This window comes from Corvus hawaiiensis, chromosome Z (assembly GCF_020740725.1).
Source record: "Corvus hawaiiensis isolate bCorHaw1 chromosome Z, bCorHaw1.pri.cur, whole genome shotgun sequence".
Taxonomy (NCBI): Eukaryota; Metazoa; Chordata; class Aves; order Passeriformes; family Corvidae; genus Corvus; species Corvus hawaiiensis.
The window spans coordinates 4947433-4966579 of NC_063255.1; the positions used below are offsets into that span (position 1 = coordinate 4947433).

At 37.7% G+C, this 19147-nt stretch overlaps 1 protein-coding gene across 2 annotated transcripts in view; it reads right to left on the reverse strand.

Annotated features, from left to right (window-relative positions):
• ZSWIM6 (zinc finger SWIM-type containing 6) overlaps positions 1-19147 on the reverse strand; it is a 111214-nt gene that overhangs the window by 42534 nt on the left and 49533 nt on the right. For both annotated transcript variants that reach the window (XM_048291086.1, XM_048291085.1), the window contains exon 2: positions 7407-7763. In XM_048291086.1, the coding sequence (XP_048147043.1) occupies positions 7407-7763 (357 nt within the window). The remainder of the gene's footprint in view (positions 1-7406; positions 7764-19147) is intronic.

A 19147-nucleotide genomic window follows, 5' to 3' on the forward strand; every position in this document is an offset into this window, starting at 1 on the left:
TAAAACAAAAAAAGGGTGAAGAGGAACTATATAAAAGCAACAGTACACAAAATACACTTATATTTGTTCCTTACTTCAATGGAGATTTATCTTTAAATAATCTTGGTATGGTTCCTTTCAAACTGAATTAAAAATAGCCCAGTATTCCTCAGCTAAGCTTCCCTACTTAGGGGGTGAAAGGAAAATTCCTTCTGTAACTGTTTATATTTTATCAAAAGCTCACCTGTCATTTTGTTTTACAAGGTTAGAAAAGCCATACAGCTACCACAGATTCTTTAACAACAGGGTTCCTTTACAAAAGTAAGTGTGCCTGCTACCCAGGGCCACCAACATTGCCCCCACCAAGGCTACTTCTGCCACTACAATCCCAAATATATCTTATCCCGGAGCTCAGTATCACTATACTCACACTAGTGTTACTTGCAAGCTGTTAGGCCAGAAGACTGTAAAAGCTGAAGATGACAAGCCAAGGGTCTGAACTCTACAATGCTCTTCAGCATAGTATACAGATACACTGAACGATTTTTTTCTTACAAGATCTTATATAGGCTACATTCATTACGATTAAAATTTTTAATTCTAAAGAAATTCCAGCGTACATATAACCAGCACCAGCTACAGCTGCAATTCACTCATCTTTCAACACTGCTGGCAGTCTTCAGCAATAGCAATGGACTAACAAGGCATGGGGGACACTGTGTCCGATCAGGCCCAAGTCCAGCCACCTTCCCACCAAGGCAGCAGCCAGGCATTCTTGTGATGCTGCTGGAGAAGCCTCAGATTCTGCTGCCCATCATTCTTGTTTTGGGCTCAAGACATGACCACCTTCCATGTCTCTCAACTAGGCACTTCTAAAGTTGACTACGTGCATGTACAGTCAGGTGATTATCTAGCCTGTTTCCTCTCCCACTCAAACAGATCATGGATGGAATTTCTACACTGCCACTTCTCTTCTGAAAACACATGACTGGGTGAACAAGTAAGGAACTATCTGAACAAGCAAGAGGAGGAAGATGCCATGGGGGCTATGAGAAGCTGTCAGGATGGCTCAGGCTCAACACTGAACAGGCAGAACCAAAGGTTCAATCCAAAGGTAGTAGCTTCGCTCAGGGTGCAGCACAGCACTGCAAGGCTTTCACAGTGGGACAGTTTGGATGCAGAGAGGAACATGGGCAGCCCTGAATTTAAACTTTGCAGGGCAGTTTGGTACCAAGGCTAAATAAGTGTTAATTATGTGCTTTAGAGAGATGTCATGAGGATAAATGAGTTCACATTTGAACTATGAAAGTGAAAAGTACTGTATAATTATACTAATATTTAAACCTGTAATTAAACTGTGTCAGTTTATAGACACTAAACTAACATATTAATCTCCTTCTCTCCAACCCATGGCTTTTTAAATTTCTGTCATGACTGGTCTTTGAGATATGCTTTTCATCATGTACATGCAGTTAAATACAATAAATAAAGTATTTATAACCAGTATATAGATACAGCCATATATACTTACTCATGCTCCTTTACTATGATTACTAAATTTCAATCTTAGCAATCAAAGCAGGAACATTGTGCACAACTGTTTGTGACACTGAACACCCAAATAATATTTGAAAGCAGGGTAGCAGCCTTTTATATTTAGGGTCATAGCAGGTTGCATGTTGAATATAATCAACTCCCAAGTTCTAAGAAGCAGAAGCATTTAAAAAAATTAACACTTTGTTCATTTACACAGCAATTCAAAAGCAACTACTTTCACAATGAGCAACTCTTGGTGCTGTACACGGAGAACTTAACCTCACAAAATAGAAACAAGCAAGGAGCACTGACTAAAAATGGACTAAGTTCTTATATTGCCAACTACTCAGGCGCAGATCAACAGGGAGATTTGGATAAAACAAGGCAAACTGCTTCCCTGATCCTTATTTCTGAAGTATCACAAGAGTTGACTTCAAATAAAACCATGCCAAATTATTCACTTGTAGCCATCCACACTGATTTCTTTTTTTAACTTTTTAATAAAAATGTCATTAATTTAAGTATACAAATGAACTCTGGATCAGTTACATTTTATTAAATGTCATCCCACGGCAGCATTAAGGAGAAGATATGGACAAATTATTACAAATAAAAAGCAAGACTGAGTACTATGTGAAGAGCAAATTAAAGAAAACCAGCTAGAAACCAATACTGCTGTATGCTGATTCGCAACAGAATAGTGATTGATTTTATAAACTTAGTATGCTCAGAATTATTCTAAAATTAAATATAATTAAAACCAAAGATCATTAAAATAATGATTCAAAAACAATATTATGCCTTTGATTCCCCAAATGATTCCAAGTTTAGATATAAGTCACTTAACTTCAGGACTGTTGGGTGAACTGTAACACCTGTTCAGCAGCTCACAGCGTCAAAGGAAAACAGCAACTGCTATGAAGCTGTCAGTGATAACAACACAAAATGTGAAGACAGGACAGGCTATGCTTAAGTTGTTGAGGAAAGTTAATAAAATCCCAACAAGGTTTTTAATTTCAAAGAATTCTGTGGTCCCTCTGTACCTACAGCAGAATGTGCTAAATTATTTACTGACAATATCTGACCTCTCCTGCTAAAACCCACATCTCACAAACATCGTACATTTCAAAAAGTAAGTTTCAAAATTTATTTGTGCATGGCAGATAAAAGAACTTTATCAGTATAGATAAGCATACTTTATTTTAATTAGTTTTTATTTTCCATGTCTTTTAACAAAATCTCACTATATTTATGTTTTGTGCATCTGAAAAAACCTTTCCTAAGAATATGAGTTTCATATATGATTTTTTCACATTACTTTGCAGCTACCAGTCTTTTTTCTTTTTTTTTTACATTTTACTACTTATTTACTTTTACATGGGTTTCTTAAATTTCTCTAGTTTTGGCTACTCTTACTTCCTTCCCAGACCTGGTTCACCAAACAATTCTCATACTAAGCACTGAAGCACTTCATTTTCACTCTTCTTGAAGGGAAATTCACCTGCTATCTCTGACATTCTTCTTTTGCAACTAGACTCTCCACCAATTTTGCAGTTTAGGCAGGGCCATGTGAAAGATTCCCTAATTTTAAAAAGAATTTATCTTTTTTAACATTACACATTCCCCTTACTGGCAGATCACCAATACACTGTATTCAGGTCTACAGCCCTACCCTGCAATTTCCCACTAAAACCCCTGTCATTTAGGTTAAATACATTAAGTACATCTAAACACATATTAACATGTACCTCCAGGTTGCCCTTTTGAACTTAATAGTTATAGGAACAACATTAGATATTCTGAAATTTTCTTTGAAAGCTTTTTTTTATAGAAGTTTCCTTCTTGAATGCCTCCTCCAGCACTACTAATATACATTACAAATAAACGTTTATTGAGGATGTACCCATATTTGCCTGGACAAATGCAGAAAAAAGTAGAGAAACAAGGTGCCTCTCCTTCTCAGAAGATGAATGTGCTTCAGCTGCTTTCTCCCAGATCCTCCCTCTTAAATTTGAGTTCATCTGTATGTGGGTCTGTAGCGGCAAGTGACTTTTACTGCAAGTTGGAGAATCAGAGAATGGCAGAAAGTCTGGAGAAATCCATACAGCTCCTCCAAGACCAGAGATTGCAACAGCAGCAGTAAACACTCAGGAGAAGAAACAGTACAGCTTGAAAGTTAAAAAGGTTTGCCAGACTGTCCTTATACCAAAACCAGCAGACCCTTTTCCACTATGCACATAATAAAAAAACTATTCTAATATGAGACTAATATGAAAACAGACCTTCCCTGTCTCCCTCCACCCATCTTGCAGTTACTTTGCTATTTCTACACAAATTCTCATTAAGAGAGTTTGGCCTTCCAAACAATTTATTGAAGTGAAAGTTTCATGCCTATGAAAAGGCAGATCTAAGATGACAAATTCAGCTGACAACCTGTTGTCATCCTGAATGGTCTCTTCCTAGCCTACACACCTAACAGGTTTCTCTGTACAACACCACAAAAATTAACAGAGAGGAAAAAAGCTTCAGCTAAGCACAATCCAAAGCTATGTCCAGTTTCCTGTGAGAGCATACCCAAATCAAAATCCAATTTGAAGCCAACAGTTCTGTAGTACAAACACCAGGGAGGGTATCAGTATTAAGACCTGCAGTTGTCTTCAGTACAGATTACACCCCACAAAACTCCAGTTTTAAAATCATCAGGAACATGAACAGCTGTAGCAGTGTCACATGAGACAATCAGAACACAAGAAATCTTCTCAAAAGTAAGAGGTGTTTTTGTGCTCTAAAAATATGCAGAGCACTCTTGTAATCAGTGAGTGATTGTTTCTTGGAAGTGAAAATAGCATGGCAAATACAGAAAAAGATTCCCAATAAATCACTTGTCTCTCCTGAAGAAGTTAGTGCCTAACCAACACATTCCTGTGCTTCTAACAACATCCTCTTACTTCTTCCTGCAGTGAGGCTCAGTCATGAAGAAAAGATACTGCATCATTTGTGTCCACCAAGAAACTCAAAGGAATTGGTTATTATAAACCTGTGTCAATACAAGTCATTTCACTAATTCCCCCAGTAACCTCCTGAAAGGTGGCCAAAGACAGTCACTGAACATAACACAGAGTTTTGAGCAAATGAACAATTATCCAATAAGCCTTTTGTTACGTGAAAGCACTGAAGTCATCTAATCATCTCTTATGAGCCAGTTCATAAGGAAGACAAGAAGATAACTGGTCAAAGCTCTTCCAAGTCTCACACCATTCAAACATACCAATAAATACTATTCAAGAGCTGACTTTTTTTGCGTATCACTGAAAATATATGAAAATCAGAACTAGTACAGTGACCACAGAGGAGGGGAAAAAAAAAAAAAATTAAGTCTTATATAGAACAACACTGAAATCAAACCACCTCTAGGCAACAGTGAAAAGAATTTCCTCATCCAAGTCCAGATTCAGAATTTCTCTTAATCAAAGCTGTTTCAGGTATCTGTGTCAGGCTTCCTCTACTTTCAATAAGCAAGTTTTTCCATGTTTTTCTTCTCACTTACCTGTGCCTTCAAGTAGAACTTAATAAAATTTCTCTTCAAACACCAGTTCAATGAGGTCAAACTGTTCAAAGCAAGACAGGTCTAGAAGGCAGTTTTGCACTACAAACTCAACATCTGCAGCACAGCAGATAAGATAGAGTAAATGGTGATCTTACATTCATCACCCTACAATATTAGAATGAGAAATTTTTTTGGTTATTTGTCATAGGATGTTTTTTGTTAACTTTATTATTTTTAATCTAAGGAATTTTATTAAAGATCAAAAGAACAGAATGACAGTATGAATCCCAGAAGAACACTGCCTTGCTAAGTAAGCAGAACAACTCACTTTTTCCTTAAAATAACTATGTAATCTTTTAGCATTGTGAACGTGGAAAGAAATTCCGTGGTTTTATGTGAGTCCGAGAGGAAAAGCAGGAAACTATGTAAAGTCTTCTAGAACCCAGCTTCCTTTGGTAACAGTAGTTCATTTTCTTATGCTGCCTGCATTTTCTACTTTGGCTTTTGGCGTTTTAGTGGAAAATAGTGACAGTCAATAAAGACATACTGCAATCTCACTTACTAGGAAGACAGCAACTTACGTAAGAAACATTTCGGTTTTATGGATAAATTTCAACTAACCTATTCAAATTCATTGCAAAATGTTGTAACTGATCATCAACTTAGAACAGGAAATAAAAAACTTCTTGCTATTTTCAGTGATACAAATCTCAAATCTTTCTCCAAAAATACACTATACAATAATGAGCAATGTGACATTCTGACAATAAGAAAATAGCTGACAAAGACTAACATTCCTATGATTAGTTTAATTATAGACTTCACATTTATCAAGTCTGTAACAGCTTGTCATTTCTCTTGCATTAGCCTTCATATGGCTAATACATATATTTATATCACCTGCCCTTTGTGTCCCTACCACTGCCTTCCCCTCTTCTAATCACCCTTGACTGTTCAAATTTTCTGTGCCTCTCTCTTACTCCAATTCTTCCTTACCAATTAGCTCATTAATGCTCAGGTTGTTAACAACTCTCATATGATACATGCCTTCAGCTCATAACACCTGAGCATCTTCCTCTATTGCTTAATGTCCGGCCTCTCCTTTTGTTTCACTTCCTTTCCACTGTCACAATTACATTCAACAACTACAGCAACTGCCTTGCCTCTGGCCACATCCCCATAGCCCCCAAAGCCAAAAAAGACCACTGCTCCTGAAATTTACTTTCTTTCACCATCACGTCTCTGGGCCTGTCAGGGTCACAGCAGCACGAGGAGGGAGTTTAAGCTGCAGAGGAGTCCTGTTATTGAAAATACTTGTTTTTTTCCGCCTACACTGTAACTAGCACACATGGTTTTCTTTATCTTAATATTAAGCATCTTGGTTCTGTTTGTATTGCAAGTTCTTTGAATAACAGTCATGCCTCAAATATTTAACACAAGACCTGTTCTGTCAATTAAAAAAAAAAAAAAAGAAAAGAAGATATTCTTAGATATTAGGTAACTTATTCTTCGCCCCTAAGTTGCCCTTATACTTACAGCGCTGGTGACCTGAGAAGACATTTCTACCAGGTGACTTTACAGGAACACAGGACTCTAATAAACTAGCTGGGTCACCTCAAGCCCACAACTACCTGCTCTCAGTTCTGCAGGGTCCATAAAAACCCATGTCAGAAGCCTCACCTCAGACTCAGCACCCTTTAACAAATTCAAGTTGTTCACAGCAAAAAACAGCCATTAAAATAATGTGCAGATGAGAAAGCAGGAAAGATCAAGACCTCTGCTATGCTGTAACTGCTGCAGCACTAACAGGAAATACAGTTTTTATGTTTCTCCTGACTTCATACAGAAAGCAAATCCCAAAGGTTAGCAGAAGTGCATTTAATGAATGAAAAAAACAGTAACACCTACTTGCTTCTATACTTTGCCATTAAAACAAAATTCCACAATCAAAATATCAGAAAACTAGTACAAAGAACAAAATAACAAGAAGACACCATTGGTAAGCTGGCAAATGAGTTCCTTGAAGCAATACAGCTATACAAAGAACACCACTACTCAGTTTTCACTAGCTGGAAAATACAAGCATGAAGCAGAGCAGGTCACATATTAACAGTGCTGGAAACATCAAGCTCATTGCTTATAAATTCTTTTCCATATTCCAAAGAGTACCATTTTCTAAACATCTTAAAATAAAGGTTCAGTAGTAGAATCCCCTTTGGTAAACACCATTGTATCACAGAATAATTCAGCTCGGAAGACAACTAAGCAGGTCACACTTCAGAATGTACAAAAAAGCTCAAAACCTATGAAATTAAGCAAAAGGAAGAACAAGTATCAAACTCACCATGGACTTGATTGATTTCTGAATTCTGAGAAAGAATTTCATCTGCTAATTTTTGAGCAGTTGGCAAAACTTCTGTGTGGTGTACTGTGATCAGATACTGCACAAATTTTTGTAGTTGGTCTCTGTTCATTTGAAAGAGTGTCTCTGAAATGGGAAGATGCAGTTTGACCTGATCTGGCTTGCGGATCCGGTATAAAGAGAGTGCCACAACGTGGGCACAGTAAAATATGTCCTTGTTTCCACAGCTACAGGTCACTGAGGTAATCTTGCAACGATCAAAGCTGATAGCTACATTGCAAACAGTTTCTGGCTCCGATTGCATTGCAGGCTCTGTTACTGTGCCACTCAAGTGGAAACCTGTGCAGGGAAAAAGAGAACTTAATGATATATGTAAAATATTATCTCTCATTATCAAGAAAGTTTTGTTAATAAAGTCTGTGGCTACTTCTGAAAAATGATACATCTCAAAGAACTTGCTTTAATTAAAAATACGATTAATCCTTTCTTCTATACATACCTCTTTCATCTCCAATAAAACCAAAAGGGGAGTAAAAAATCCAATCACAAGCCCTATGCCATTCCATCACAACATTCATGGAAGTTGGACAGCAAGAGAAATATTTATTTGGTAAGTGACAGCTGCAGAAGCAGAGCAGCATCCCATAAAGACCAACGTGAAACTACTCAGTTTTGCAGTAATTTTCCAAACCCCCCACCAGGGAGCCTGCAGCACCTACCGGCAAATTTAAGCATTCTCTCAATAAGTGAGAAGGAAGCAGTGCACTCTAGCGGCATGAACTCAGGTCCTAGTCTCAACTGATTCACTGACAAGTCACATATCCTCTTTGCTTTCACCTCTCTCACCACTGACCTCATGCTAAAGCTCACCTTCACCCAAGTGATCCAGTAGAACAGCTATGTTTGTGCAGCATTTTGGACATGCAAACTGCTGTAGCTACCAATACACAGGATGTCGGATTTATAGCACTGAATGAGACACCTATGCACTGTTCCAGATGTCTGCATTATGGTCCTATTTTTCAATCAGCATAATAAGCACAAGGCAGAAGAGCTAGGTTTGCATGGACTGTAAGGAGGCATGGAAACCCTAAGCAAGATGTTTCCTTCAGCAAATATGCCATGTGACAACACAGCACAAGATCTCAAATGCTGAAGATTCAAAGGAAGCCCACCTGTCTGCCCAACATGAATGCCCAGGTTTGGCTCTCAAAGCTTTATCACTGAATAGCAGAATAAGGGGGCTTCTTTTTGATTTTACATAAGCATGATATTGATTTCAGCTCAAGCATTAAAGTCAGAGACACAGATACAGGGCAATGAAACTGAATTTCATATGCCATACCAGCATTAAATTTGGAGAGTACATATTAAAGCTGAGATGGATACAAGTAAGGTGTTCTACAACAAGTACTTACAACGGAAACAATATAAACCCACACTCCCCCAATGTCAAAAACTGAGCTAATATTCTTGAAATACCAAAAAAGTGTACTGCAGGAAGCATTATCACATGAAGATTAGATGGGCGGGGGGCAATATATGCATAGCTCTAATCCAAAATGCTGTATCACAAGGAATTTTTAAAAAGTTCTTCATCTTACAGGAAACAAAAAGGAAAATCCCTTATTTTTTCCATTTGTTCACACTGTACTTCAGAGCAGGTTATGCAGTCAGCATCACTGCAGTATTCTGATACTATACCCTGAACAAGGTCATATGCACATACTAACCTTGACTTTGCAAGGGGATGTTTCCCAGGTAGTTACAAGCCACGGCTGAAGAGATAGTGTGAAGCGCACAGAGAGGAAAGGGAGTGGATGAACAAACCCAGGCACAAGCAGTATTCCTGCTTCCACTCACCCCTTGTTGAAAGAAAGGGAATGGAAGTACCCCTCACATCATGAGCTCCTTCCTCTGTCTTGTCTTTCCCTTTAGTTTTTAAGTAGTCACAGCATGTTCCTTTAAGTGTCTTCTCTCAAAAAGAAAGGCTTTGTTAAAATTTAACCAGCTCTATTTATTTCTGGTTCATTCCCAGTGAGTGGAAGTTGAATTGGTGGTCCCAAAGAAACTGCATGGGAGACTATTTTTTAAATTCCACTTCCCTGTGAAGCACACATTAAAAAACCCGTCTACAATCCATGAGCTAAGGAAAAATCTAACACTTGAACACAGAAGGAGCCTGATCCTACTCTCTCCTACTCCTTCTAAGTATCTGAACTCCTATTAATTACAGCAGAAAAACACCAAATGAAAGATCTTCTATTAAACTGATGCAAAATAATAATAAAACAGACCAACCAGATAGTCTAACAATATTACCACTTTTAATTTGCCAGTACATTGTTCAAGCATTCAAAAAAGTTAAAATCCTCCTGGAAACATGAAGGTCTCCAGAAATACTCAAGAGTTAAGAGCAGGTCTGCCCTTAAATCCCTGCACCGCTCAGATACAAACACATGGCTCCCTCTCCACTGAGGGGTTTCTATTAAAAATTCACAAGCACCAAAATTTAGAAACATTTAAAAACACACATACTGGTCTAAACGATGACAGCACTAATACAGTCACCTTACCTAACCTATCCTTCTTAACTTATGCAGAGTTTAAACAAAAACACCTGCTGCTCTTGCATGCTAAAGACACAGAAGCTCTGTACTAACTATCCCACCAGGATACGCCTCCTAATTATGAAACACTATTTTCCTCCTCTTTTTCTATTTGAGTTTTTAAAGAAAGAAATTTTTGCTAGCAAATATGACCTTTAAAAAGTTTAAACCATATCAGAAAAAACAATCCAGGAAATTTTAGCTCAGAAGCACTGGCAGGGCTGTTATAATTTAACCCCCCCAGAAATCAAATGACACCTTCACCGCTGACCCTCAACACTGCAGAGTACTGAACAGGGAGAGCTATTCCCCTCCTGAAGACATAACTTAAATATTTTGTTAACCTAACCATCTAATATTCTCCAACTAAAATACGAAAAATTTGTAGCAGGTAAAAAGCTGATGCACTGTGATTTGCTATAAAGTGTTCAGCAGCAGTAATTTATAGCCTGTCAAGAAGCAAGATGCTACACACTCCTGGAAAAAGACAAAAGGAATCACCTGTGTGGGGAGTCGAAGAAAATGACATTTCACTAACAGGTCCAAAGGAACAGAAAAAGTCTCTTCAGCTAAAACCTGCAAGGCCTTACCCTAAACAAGTACTTCCCTTCACAGGGAAAATTCCTATTTTACCCAAAGTTACAGAACCTTTGCTAGAAATATTTATCCATTCCAAACAACTCCAAGAACACTGAAGTTTCACTTTTTAGTTTAAGAGCTCATTCATTACTAGTTAAAGACAATAAAAGAGTTGCAGGCAGAAAACTGTGTATTCACGACAGAAGCTATTTATAGAACAGGCATGTTTCACCTTTTCTTTCAGCGACTGGCAGTTTGAAATGTTTGTTTTCAAACCAGCATGTGATCAGTAACTCAAGCTCAGCTGACATGTTCAATGCACAGAGGCTTTGCACTCTGCAAAAATGCAGTTAGAAAAGCAGCTGAAGCATTAAGACAACGTATAAAATAAGGCTCTCTTACAACATTGCTTCTGTTGAACACACCTCAAATGCCATTTAACAGCCAATAAAATAGTGTTCTCAGCTGTCATACTTTTGGAAGGGGACTGTGCCAAAGTGCCATCAGGAAGAAAGCATTTAAAAGTCTGTGAATTTTACAAAGCAACTTTTGCCAAAATCTGCTACACAGCGTCCAATCCATAGACTAAAAACATTCTGGGACTTTAAAACCACCCAATAATTGAAAATTCACACAATTACAATGTAGTATTTGCCAGCACAAGTATATGTGCTCGTCATAACAAAAAAAATATTAACTCTTTAGAGTAAAACAAAAGCAAGTTCAAACGGTAACACACTAAGGAGTAGAAAAAACAGCGGCATGTGGAGAAGCAGCAGCAGATAGGCTTTTAGTTAGTCAAGTCAGAAGCAAATTTTGAAATAGTGAATTTCACTATCTAACAGGATAAGTAGCAAAGTTACTGCACCAAATAAGCATCATTAATGACATCTCGTGAGTGTAATTCATCTCTAATGTCAAGTGCTGAAAAGCATCATCCTCAATGTGCCCAAGTCCAAAGACGTATTTTGAAAACGAACAGACCAAAATGAACCAGAACTATCAGAAGTAGCCACGTAAAATTTTGGGGGGTGGTGTGGTCTATATCTCTCTGTGTGTAGTCAATAATTCCAGTGGCTAAAAAAAAAAAAGCACACCACCAAAAACCAACAAAAAATTACTCTAAGTTTACATTTGCAATTGAAGGATTTGATTGAAATACATCCATAGATCACCACTGGGTATTGTTTATCCTTTACAGAAAATATTAAAATGTCAGAACTGGATTACATTAATACCCCAAAGCTTAAAAAATGGTGTTTCTTGATTAGCTTTCTGTCATGTGCCTTTTGAGAACATTGTCCATGCCTCATCCACTACACACACATTCTCCTAAAATCAGGAAGTATACTACCAGCTGTATTTGGAAATGAATGTTCTCCTTAACATTGATCCACTGACTCTTTTCCCATGTATACATACTGCTTGCTAGTCAAGAACACACAGGAGCTGTTTTACTTTCCCAGAAGAGGCTAGCAGATTAAGTTACTTACTGAGAAAAAAACGGAAGAGCTCGTTCTGGGAGCTGGATAATTCAGCATGCAAGACCTATGCACGTACCTCCCCCACATGTAACTTTCCATTAGTTATCAGAATTGTACTCTCTGTCTCCAGCAATCTTTAAAATAACTTGCAGGCCTACCAGCTAGCATTTATTCAGACTACTATATTACTTGGCGAACGCATAATCACTATGTAAAGTGTAAACACCTGTTTCACCTTGCCTACCTAATAACAAATGCTTCTGGAAAGTAGTTTCCAACCATGCCCATTAGCTATTTTTTCCATATTTACATCAGTGGTTGCATTTTTTTTTTTTTAAGACAAGCAAAATGTAAACCATGTTTACCTCATTCAAATTTTGTCTTTTTAGAAGTGGTTTTCCTTTGCAATGGTAAAGTAGCATCCTACATTCAATTCTGTCTGAACTTTGGAACACTCTAAAAACAGATAAACAACACACTTGAAATTATTATGAAGTCAAAACCCTGCATGCCACACTTAGCCTGAAGCTAATTTTAACAGCTTCTTCATAAGCAGAGAAAACACTGATTTAAAATAAAGTATATTCACCCATCATATCTTAAACATGCCAATACAAAGATATTAAGTTGGAAAAGAAATTAAGAGCAGTACGTAAGATGTTTACTATTTCTGGTCAATGCATAGGGTATAGACAAACTTAGGTTTTGAGATCACTGCCTCCTAAAATAAAATTAGCATTGCCCCTGCACCCAAACACTAACAGAGGATGTGTCACAACTAACCACCTGGATTCCACAACTCCCTTCCATAAAGACAGTAGTCATAATTTGGTATTTCAGTACATTTGGAAGACAGTGAGAGTAGCATTAAGTCCACACACACAGGACACTGACAACTTGAAAGTTCACTAGCGCTGGCACACTTTGAAGAACATGCACACAGCAACAGAGGAAGCCACAGTGACTTGAACAACAAGATTTATTTGTCCCAACACTGAGTTCAACAGTTGCACTTAAAACCACCGATCTTCCAGGTCTACTAGCCCAAACCTTCAAGTCTGACAACTGGTCAACTAATTATTTCTGTTAGACAAAGGTCTCCACTAACCCCCCAAAGCCAAGTTTGATCGTATCTCTACTGCTCAAAAGCAGCCACTTACCACTGCAGCCCAAGCATGGATGACTGCAGATACATCCATCCAGACTACCCTTCCCTAAAAAGAAGGAAATGCTGTCCAAACAGCAAATAACACAGGAAAATGCCTTCTGCTGCCCAACAGCTGTATCAGATCTGGACTGGGTTAAGACAGATGCAGACTGCAGCAGCTCATGCTGTCTGGAACAAAACACACACCAAATGAGCACGGCCCCAAGGGTCCCTCAAGGTTTCACTGCTACCCCTGTGGTTAAACTTGCAACCCACCCCACAGGAACACCATACAAACGACAGAATTGCATTCTCATCAGCACTGCTCACAGCCTCAGATCACATCTCTGCAAAACCTGAAAGCTGTCTTCACTTCAACTTATTTAATACTGATATAATCAAGCCCATTTTAGGTGTTTGTAGCATTAGGCTTTGTAGACAGAAGGAAAGCAGCAAAATCTTGGTACAAGAAAGAGATACACTTAAAATGGTGCTTTCCAGACAGCAGTAACAGAGCTTTCCTCTAGCACAGTGATGCTCAAACTGTGATCTAGGATGTGGCAAATGACGCTTATGGCTCACAAAGCAGAAGTAGAGCTGAAGCAGGCAAGTCTCTTCAGATAAAGGCTAAACACAGTGCCAAGAATCACTAAAACTGTGAATGCTGATAGTCTTGTGAAGTCACAAGGCTAGCATTTCATGGCTGCAGGTCAGCCTCTCTCAGGTATACAAATCAAGCCTTTTTGTTGGTTTGTTGTTTGTTCTTTGTTTTGGTTTTGTTTTCCAGTTTTGCCACGTTGTTTTGTTTTCAAAGGGCATCAGTTTGAAACAAACTATGCTCCTGTATGCTACAGGTTTAACAGCTCCTTTCTCAGTACCACATACCCTGAGAGCACCTGCAAACAAAAAATTTCAGTGTGAGCCTGGAAACCCCAAAGCTGATGGATAGCTAAGTATAGTTAATTGTGAGAAACCAGCAGATAGGAGATCTAGCTATATACATGACATTTTTCTAATAATATAACCCACAGAGATCATGTGATAGCAATTTACAAAAACAAGAATGCGAAGAAATCATAACCTTTGTAGAATGTGGGCAAATTAACATTTTGTGACTTACAGTGCACGGAATATCGCAATCCTCAAACTTCTCAGGGAGATCTAATGGGCTAGCTGAGGTGAGAGGAACTGCCTGGAATTGCCATACAGCAGCTTGCTTCAGCAAAACTGAAATCACGTCATCAAAGCTACTCTGATGCTGAATAAAAACTGGAAATAGACTTAAAATTAGGGCAGGGGTAAAAAAAAGAGTAATAAGGGTAACTAATACTCAAGAAAGTTGCTAGAAGTGTAAGCTTTTAAGGCACCATGCTGTCCAGATCATCTAGCTAATGTACACTGAAATGTTTACAGGTAAATTTTAATGGAATATAAATGTAGGCCAGCCTCACACTCAAGTTTACATTTATCCAAAATGAAGGTTAGAAACAAGAGGTTAAGAGAGATTACTAATCTACATTTAAATTCTGATAAACAAACCTTCACTCTCCTGGCAAATTTCACAAGCCTGTGTTTCTTGCAAAGGGAAACGCTTGAGATGGGAGAATGTGCAAACAGTCTGCAAGGAGCTGCACCCTCAGAGTACACTGAGAGTGCCCAAGAACGAGGACTGCTTATGACCAGTCTTCATAGGATCAGAGCAAAGATACTTGTTACTAGCTTTCGAGGAGGAATTCACTCCTGCTGTGGTGGGGACATGCTGACATCTTTCCTGCAAGAACCAGGCAGCAGAGATTCTTCCCACAGCCCAAGGTACCCATCTCCCTAGGTGATACCATTTCAGCTTTAACTACAACTTTGGATTTTAATCAAATTTGCAGGGAGAAACTATTATTGCTTGCTACAGCACAAGTAAAATATCACAAATGAGAAAGTGACTGTAAATGAGTAAGAGCAACAAAACTAAGCAGACTAAACCTCCCATTAAAATATCCTTAAAGCCATACAAGAAATACTCCTGCATTCAAAACAGTAAATATCCAGAAACTGTAAGTTATTTTAAACAACTCAGAAGATGCCTTGCCTGACAAACAGATAAATTATGATTGTTTTTTAAAGTTACTATTTACAGCCTTATTGCTGAGAGCAAAAGTTTTCGGTATTATATATCAACAGTTAAGGTTTATCTTCAACTATGAATCGCCTGTCTCCACCAAAAGAAAGTAACAGAAGTTAAATTACCTGAGACTGAAGAAAACTTTCAACAATACCTGTTCATTTTAAAGGTGGAGAAAGAGGACAAACCCAGTCTGACAACTTTTTTTTTTTTTTTTAATTCCCCTCTGCCAGTTCAGCCACATCTCTGCCCTATCCACATTCTTTATTGCTGATACCACACGGTCTTTGCTTATGTTACACAGGATATATCAGCTTTACTTCATTGTCCAAAGTTAGGGTTCATCCTAACTAGTAAAGCATTAGCAGCAGTTGTCTATACAGCTCTTCAACGACAAACTGCATTTGACTAACAGAGGCCACAGAACAGCACAAACTTCAACAGAAGATGTGTGAAAGCGAGATGGAAAAACCTTTAAAATTACATCCTGCTTGACTCATTGCTTTATTATCAGTAAAAACTGCTTTTTTTCTTACCCACTTGCTAAGGACTTAATCAAACCTGTATTTTTAAATCAGAAGTAATCAAATCCTAGAAAGGAAGATGAGAGAAATCACTGATGTAAACTTAGGAAGAAATTTTTTAAATATTAGAAAATTACTCCTTCCTGGAAAGAATGTGTCTGGATTTCCACAGCCATACTTACAATTTGGAAAACCCAGCACAGGATGTCTGAAACACAGGCACCCTGCAGGACTTAGGTACTTAGGTCATTCCAACAAGAGAAAACACTTAACTGATAGAGTAATTTAAGACTGAACTCAAACAGTTCAAGTCTAGGCTATGCAAAAACACAAGCCAATATAATTTTGAATCTAAACTGACCTTCCATCAGGAAGTGTTATACTTTGCCTAAAAGAGGAAACTGCCACTCCCATTTCCATTACTAACTGTAGAATAAATAATTTTCTTTTGTTTAAAAAGGGGAGGGAAAAAAAGAGCTCAATGCTGCACTTCTGCCAAATGAAAAATGGTACTAGAAGTCACAGAATGTAAAGGGAAACCCTTTCTTTATGGCCATGATTCTATTCTTGCAATTGTATACTAAATATTCATAATGAAAAACATTCACAGTGTTTTATTGCTTTATTTTTTTCAACAAGTGCTTATGAATTACTGCAGGAATCACGTTGTTCACTAAACTGCTATTTTATCCATAATCAAAGCAGAGGTGAAAAGAGAAAAATAGGCTTTTAAGTGTGAAAACAACAGTCACTATGTAGGACTTTTGGAACGGCTCAGTTCATTCTGGACTATAAATTTTACAAGAGAAATGTTTTCAGCAACTTCCTCTGGTCATCAGAGCATTACAAAGGATTCCAGAAAAAATAATGAAGTACAACATAGTATTTACTAACAAAGTAAGAGAGACAGAGCCACAAAAACCATAGTGTTGAAAGAGTTCCAGAACTGAAGTCTAAAAATCCACCAATATCACAAGTGAGTCACCCTTCCACGGCTGAAGCCAGCATTGATGGAAGCATTTTTTTTCCTAGCTGTCCAGGGCCAACTGCAGTAGAGTCACAAATGAGGACTGGAATCCCAAAAATACTACTGTAATAACAATAAAAGTGTTTTAAAGAAAAGGTCAGAAAAGGTCACTTGTATTACAAACCAGAATATCCTTGATAACACTGGCACACAGCCTAAACCCACACAAGTGGACATCCCATGTGAAATCAGGTTCTTGTGGTTCACAGTTTTTCCATACTGTTGGTAAGTTAGATCCTAATCCATTTCTCACCATTTCATTTATTATTCAATAACATCAAATCAGTATACAGTAGCCACAGCAAGTGCACCCCATTGCCAAAGCTGGCAAGTCTTGCCACAGCAGTATTCTTCCATATAGACATGCACCACCTTTCTCTAGACATCAGATAAAGAATTAAAAGGTTTCATGTAAGAAAAACTAATTTCCAAAGGCACCAAAAATTTTAAGTGTATGCAATTTTCTTTAAGAAAGTTAATTTTCTTTAAGAGAAAACTGAGAAGCCCACCCCCCTTCCTCTAAAGCCACACACTACTTCTCCTTGAACTAGCAAGGCATACCATTCTTCTTTTCAAAAGCCAAGAAGTTTATAGTAATATTTAACTCTAACCTGAGGCCCTCAGAAGTTTAAAATGATACACTTATTCTGACTGTTAATCAAAGGTTCTAGATAGTATATCAGCATGTAACATGCCATTCAAGCCTCCATTAACATGCACAGGCTCTAACAATAAAATGCAACCTAAGACTTTTTTTTCCTAATTCATGCCTCACATCCATAAAACTTTCCAGACACCAACAAGGTGATAGCAAAAAGTTCAGAAAAGAAGGAGGATGACAAAGAAAAACAGAACTGAACAAACAAGGAAGCAAAACTTCCATGATAAATTAAAGAAAACAATCTAAGAAAGGAGGACAAATTTATACAGCAAAATACTATGTAATTTTTCATTTATTAAGCAAGTTACTGGAATTTTGCATTTTGTATTTCAGCCTAAAGATCAGCTTTTATAGTACATAAACTATCAGAAACAAACAAAAAAATGCCAAACAAAACACACAAACAAAAAAGCATGTCTGGTAACATATAACATTTCTAACTTTCACTGACAAGCCAATGAACACCTTACAACTACCTTTAGACAGAGAAAAACAAAATAATTACAACACCACTACCATTTATTTCACTTTCATAATGCAATGCAGGGAGATGGGAGATGTAAAAACAAAGCAACAGAAAGGATGGCAAGTGTCTCTACCAGTAAGTCAAGCAAGAAGACGCTTTCATGAGACCTCTACTTTTCCCTGGTGTTAATTTCTTCCTGGGCTTCGGCTTCTGATAACCTATTTATACTACAAGTATTTGAATTTGTGATAAGCTGGCAGGTGGTGTACTTCTGGAGGTGTGGTTAATGCCTCATTTTGTTAGCTTTGGTTGCCCACTGAAGTAGTGAAGAGCTGGACTTGCCAATGAACATGAAACCGAAACCATAAGACTAAGAACACTGATGAATAATTTTGTGACTCAATGTTGTGTGTTGATTTTACTTATCTCAAACCAGACACTGCTCTTGTAGGGGTACTAAATATCCTTTTAGATGCAAGTTTCATGCCTACAGGGCCACCTTTTGCAATAGTGAAAGGCTCTCTGACTATGCTCTTAACTTTTATCATAACCTACATCTAAATATAATGGGGGGGGGGGGGGAGGAAAACTTTCCACGTTCTTGAAGAAAATCATGTCTACTTGGACTGTGAAACAGATGCAAGTAAAGACAGAGTGTCAAAAAAGCAGAACAGGAATCAGGCCTCTAACATCAGTTGTTGATATTATTAATACATTAAAGATTTTTTTTCTAGCTTACGGTAAGACTGAATTCAGTGAGGTATTGGATTACTACACAACATCACTGGCATCTACCTAAGGCTGTATTGTCACACTGCATTTAAATAGCAAGACACTGACAAGATTACTTATGAATTAGTTTTCAGTGTTGCTCAATATACTTGGATCGAGAGGCTTACTACTATTTGAAGTAGTTCTCTGTCGCAGTAAGAGAGACAATAATAGTAAAAAATAATTAAATTCAGTATCTAGCCTCTCTGACAGTGACAAAGAACCATCACCTGAAAACTTGGCTTAACAGTGTCAGTATTCTGGTCTTAGCAAAATAAAATTCAAATACTTCAAAAGTCAGGCTCCTTACATAAAAGCAGATAGATTTATTTTCTTCAT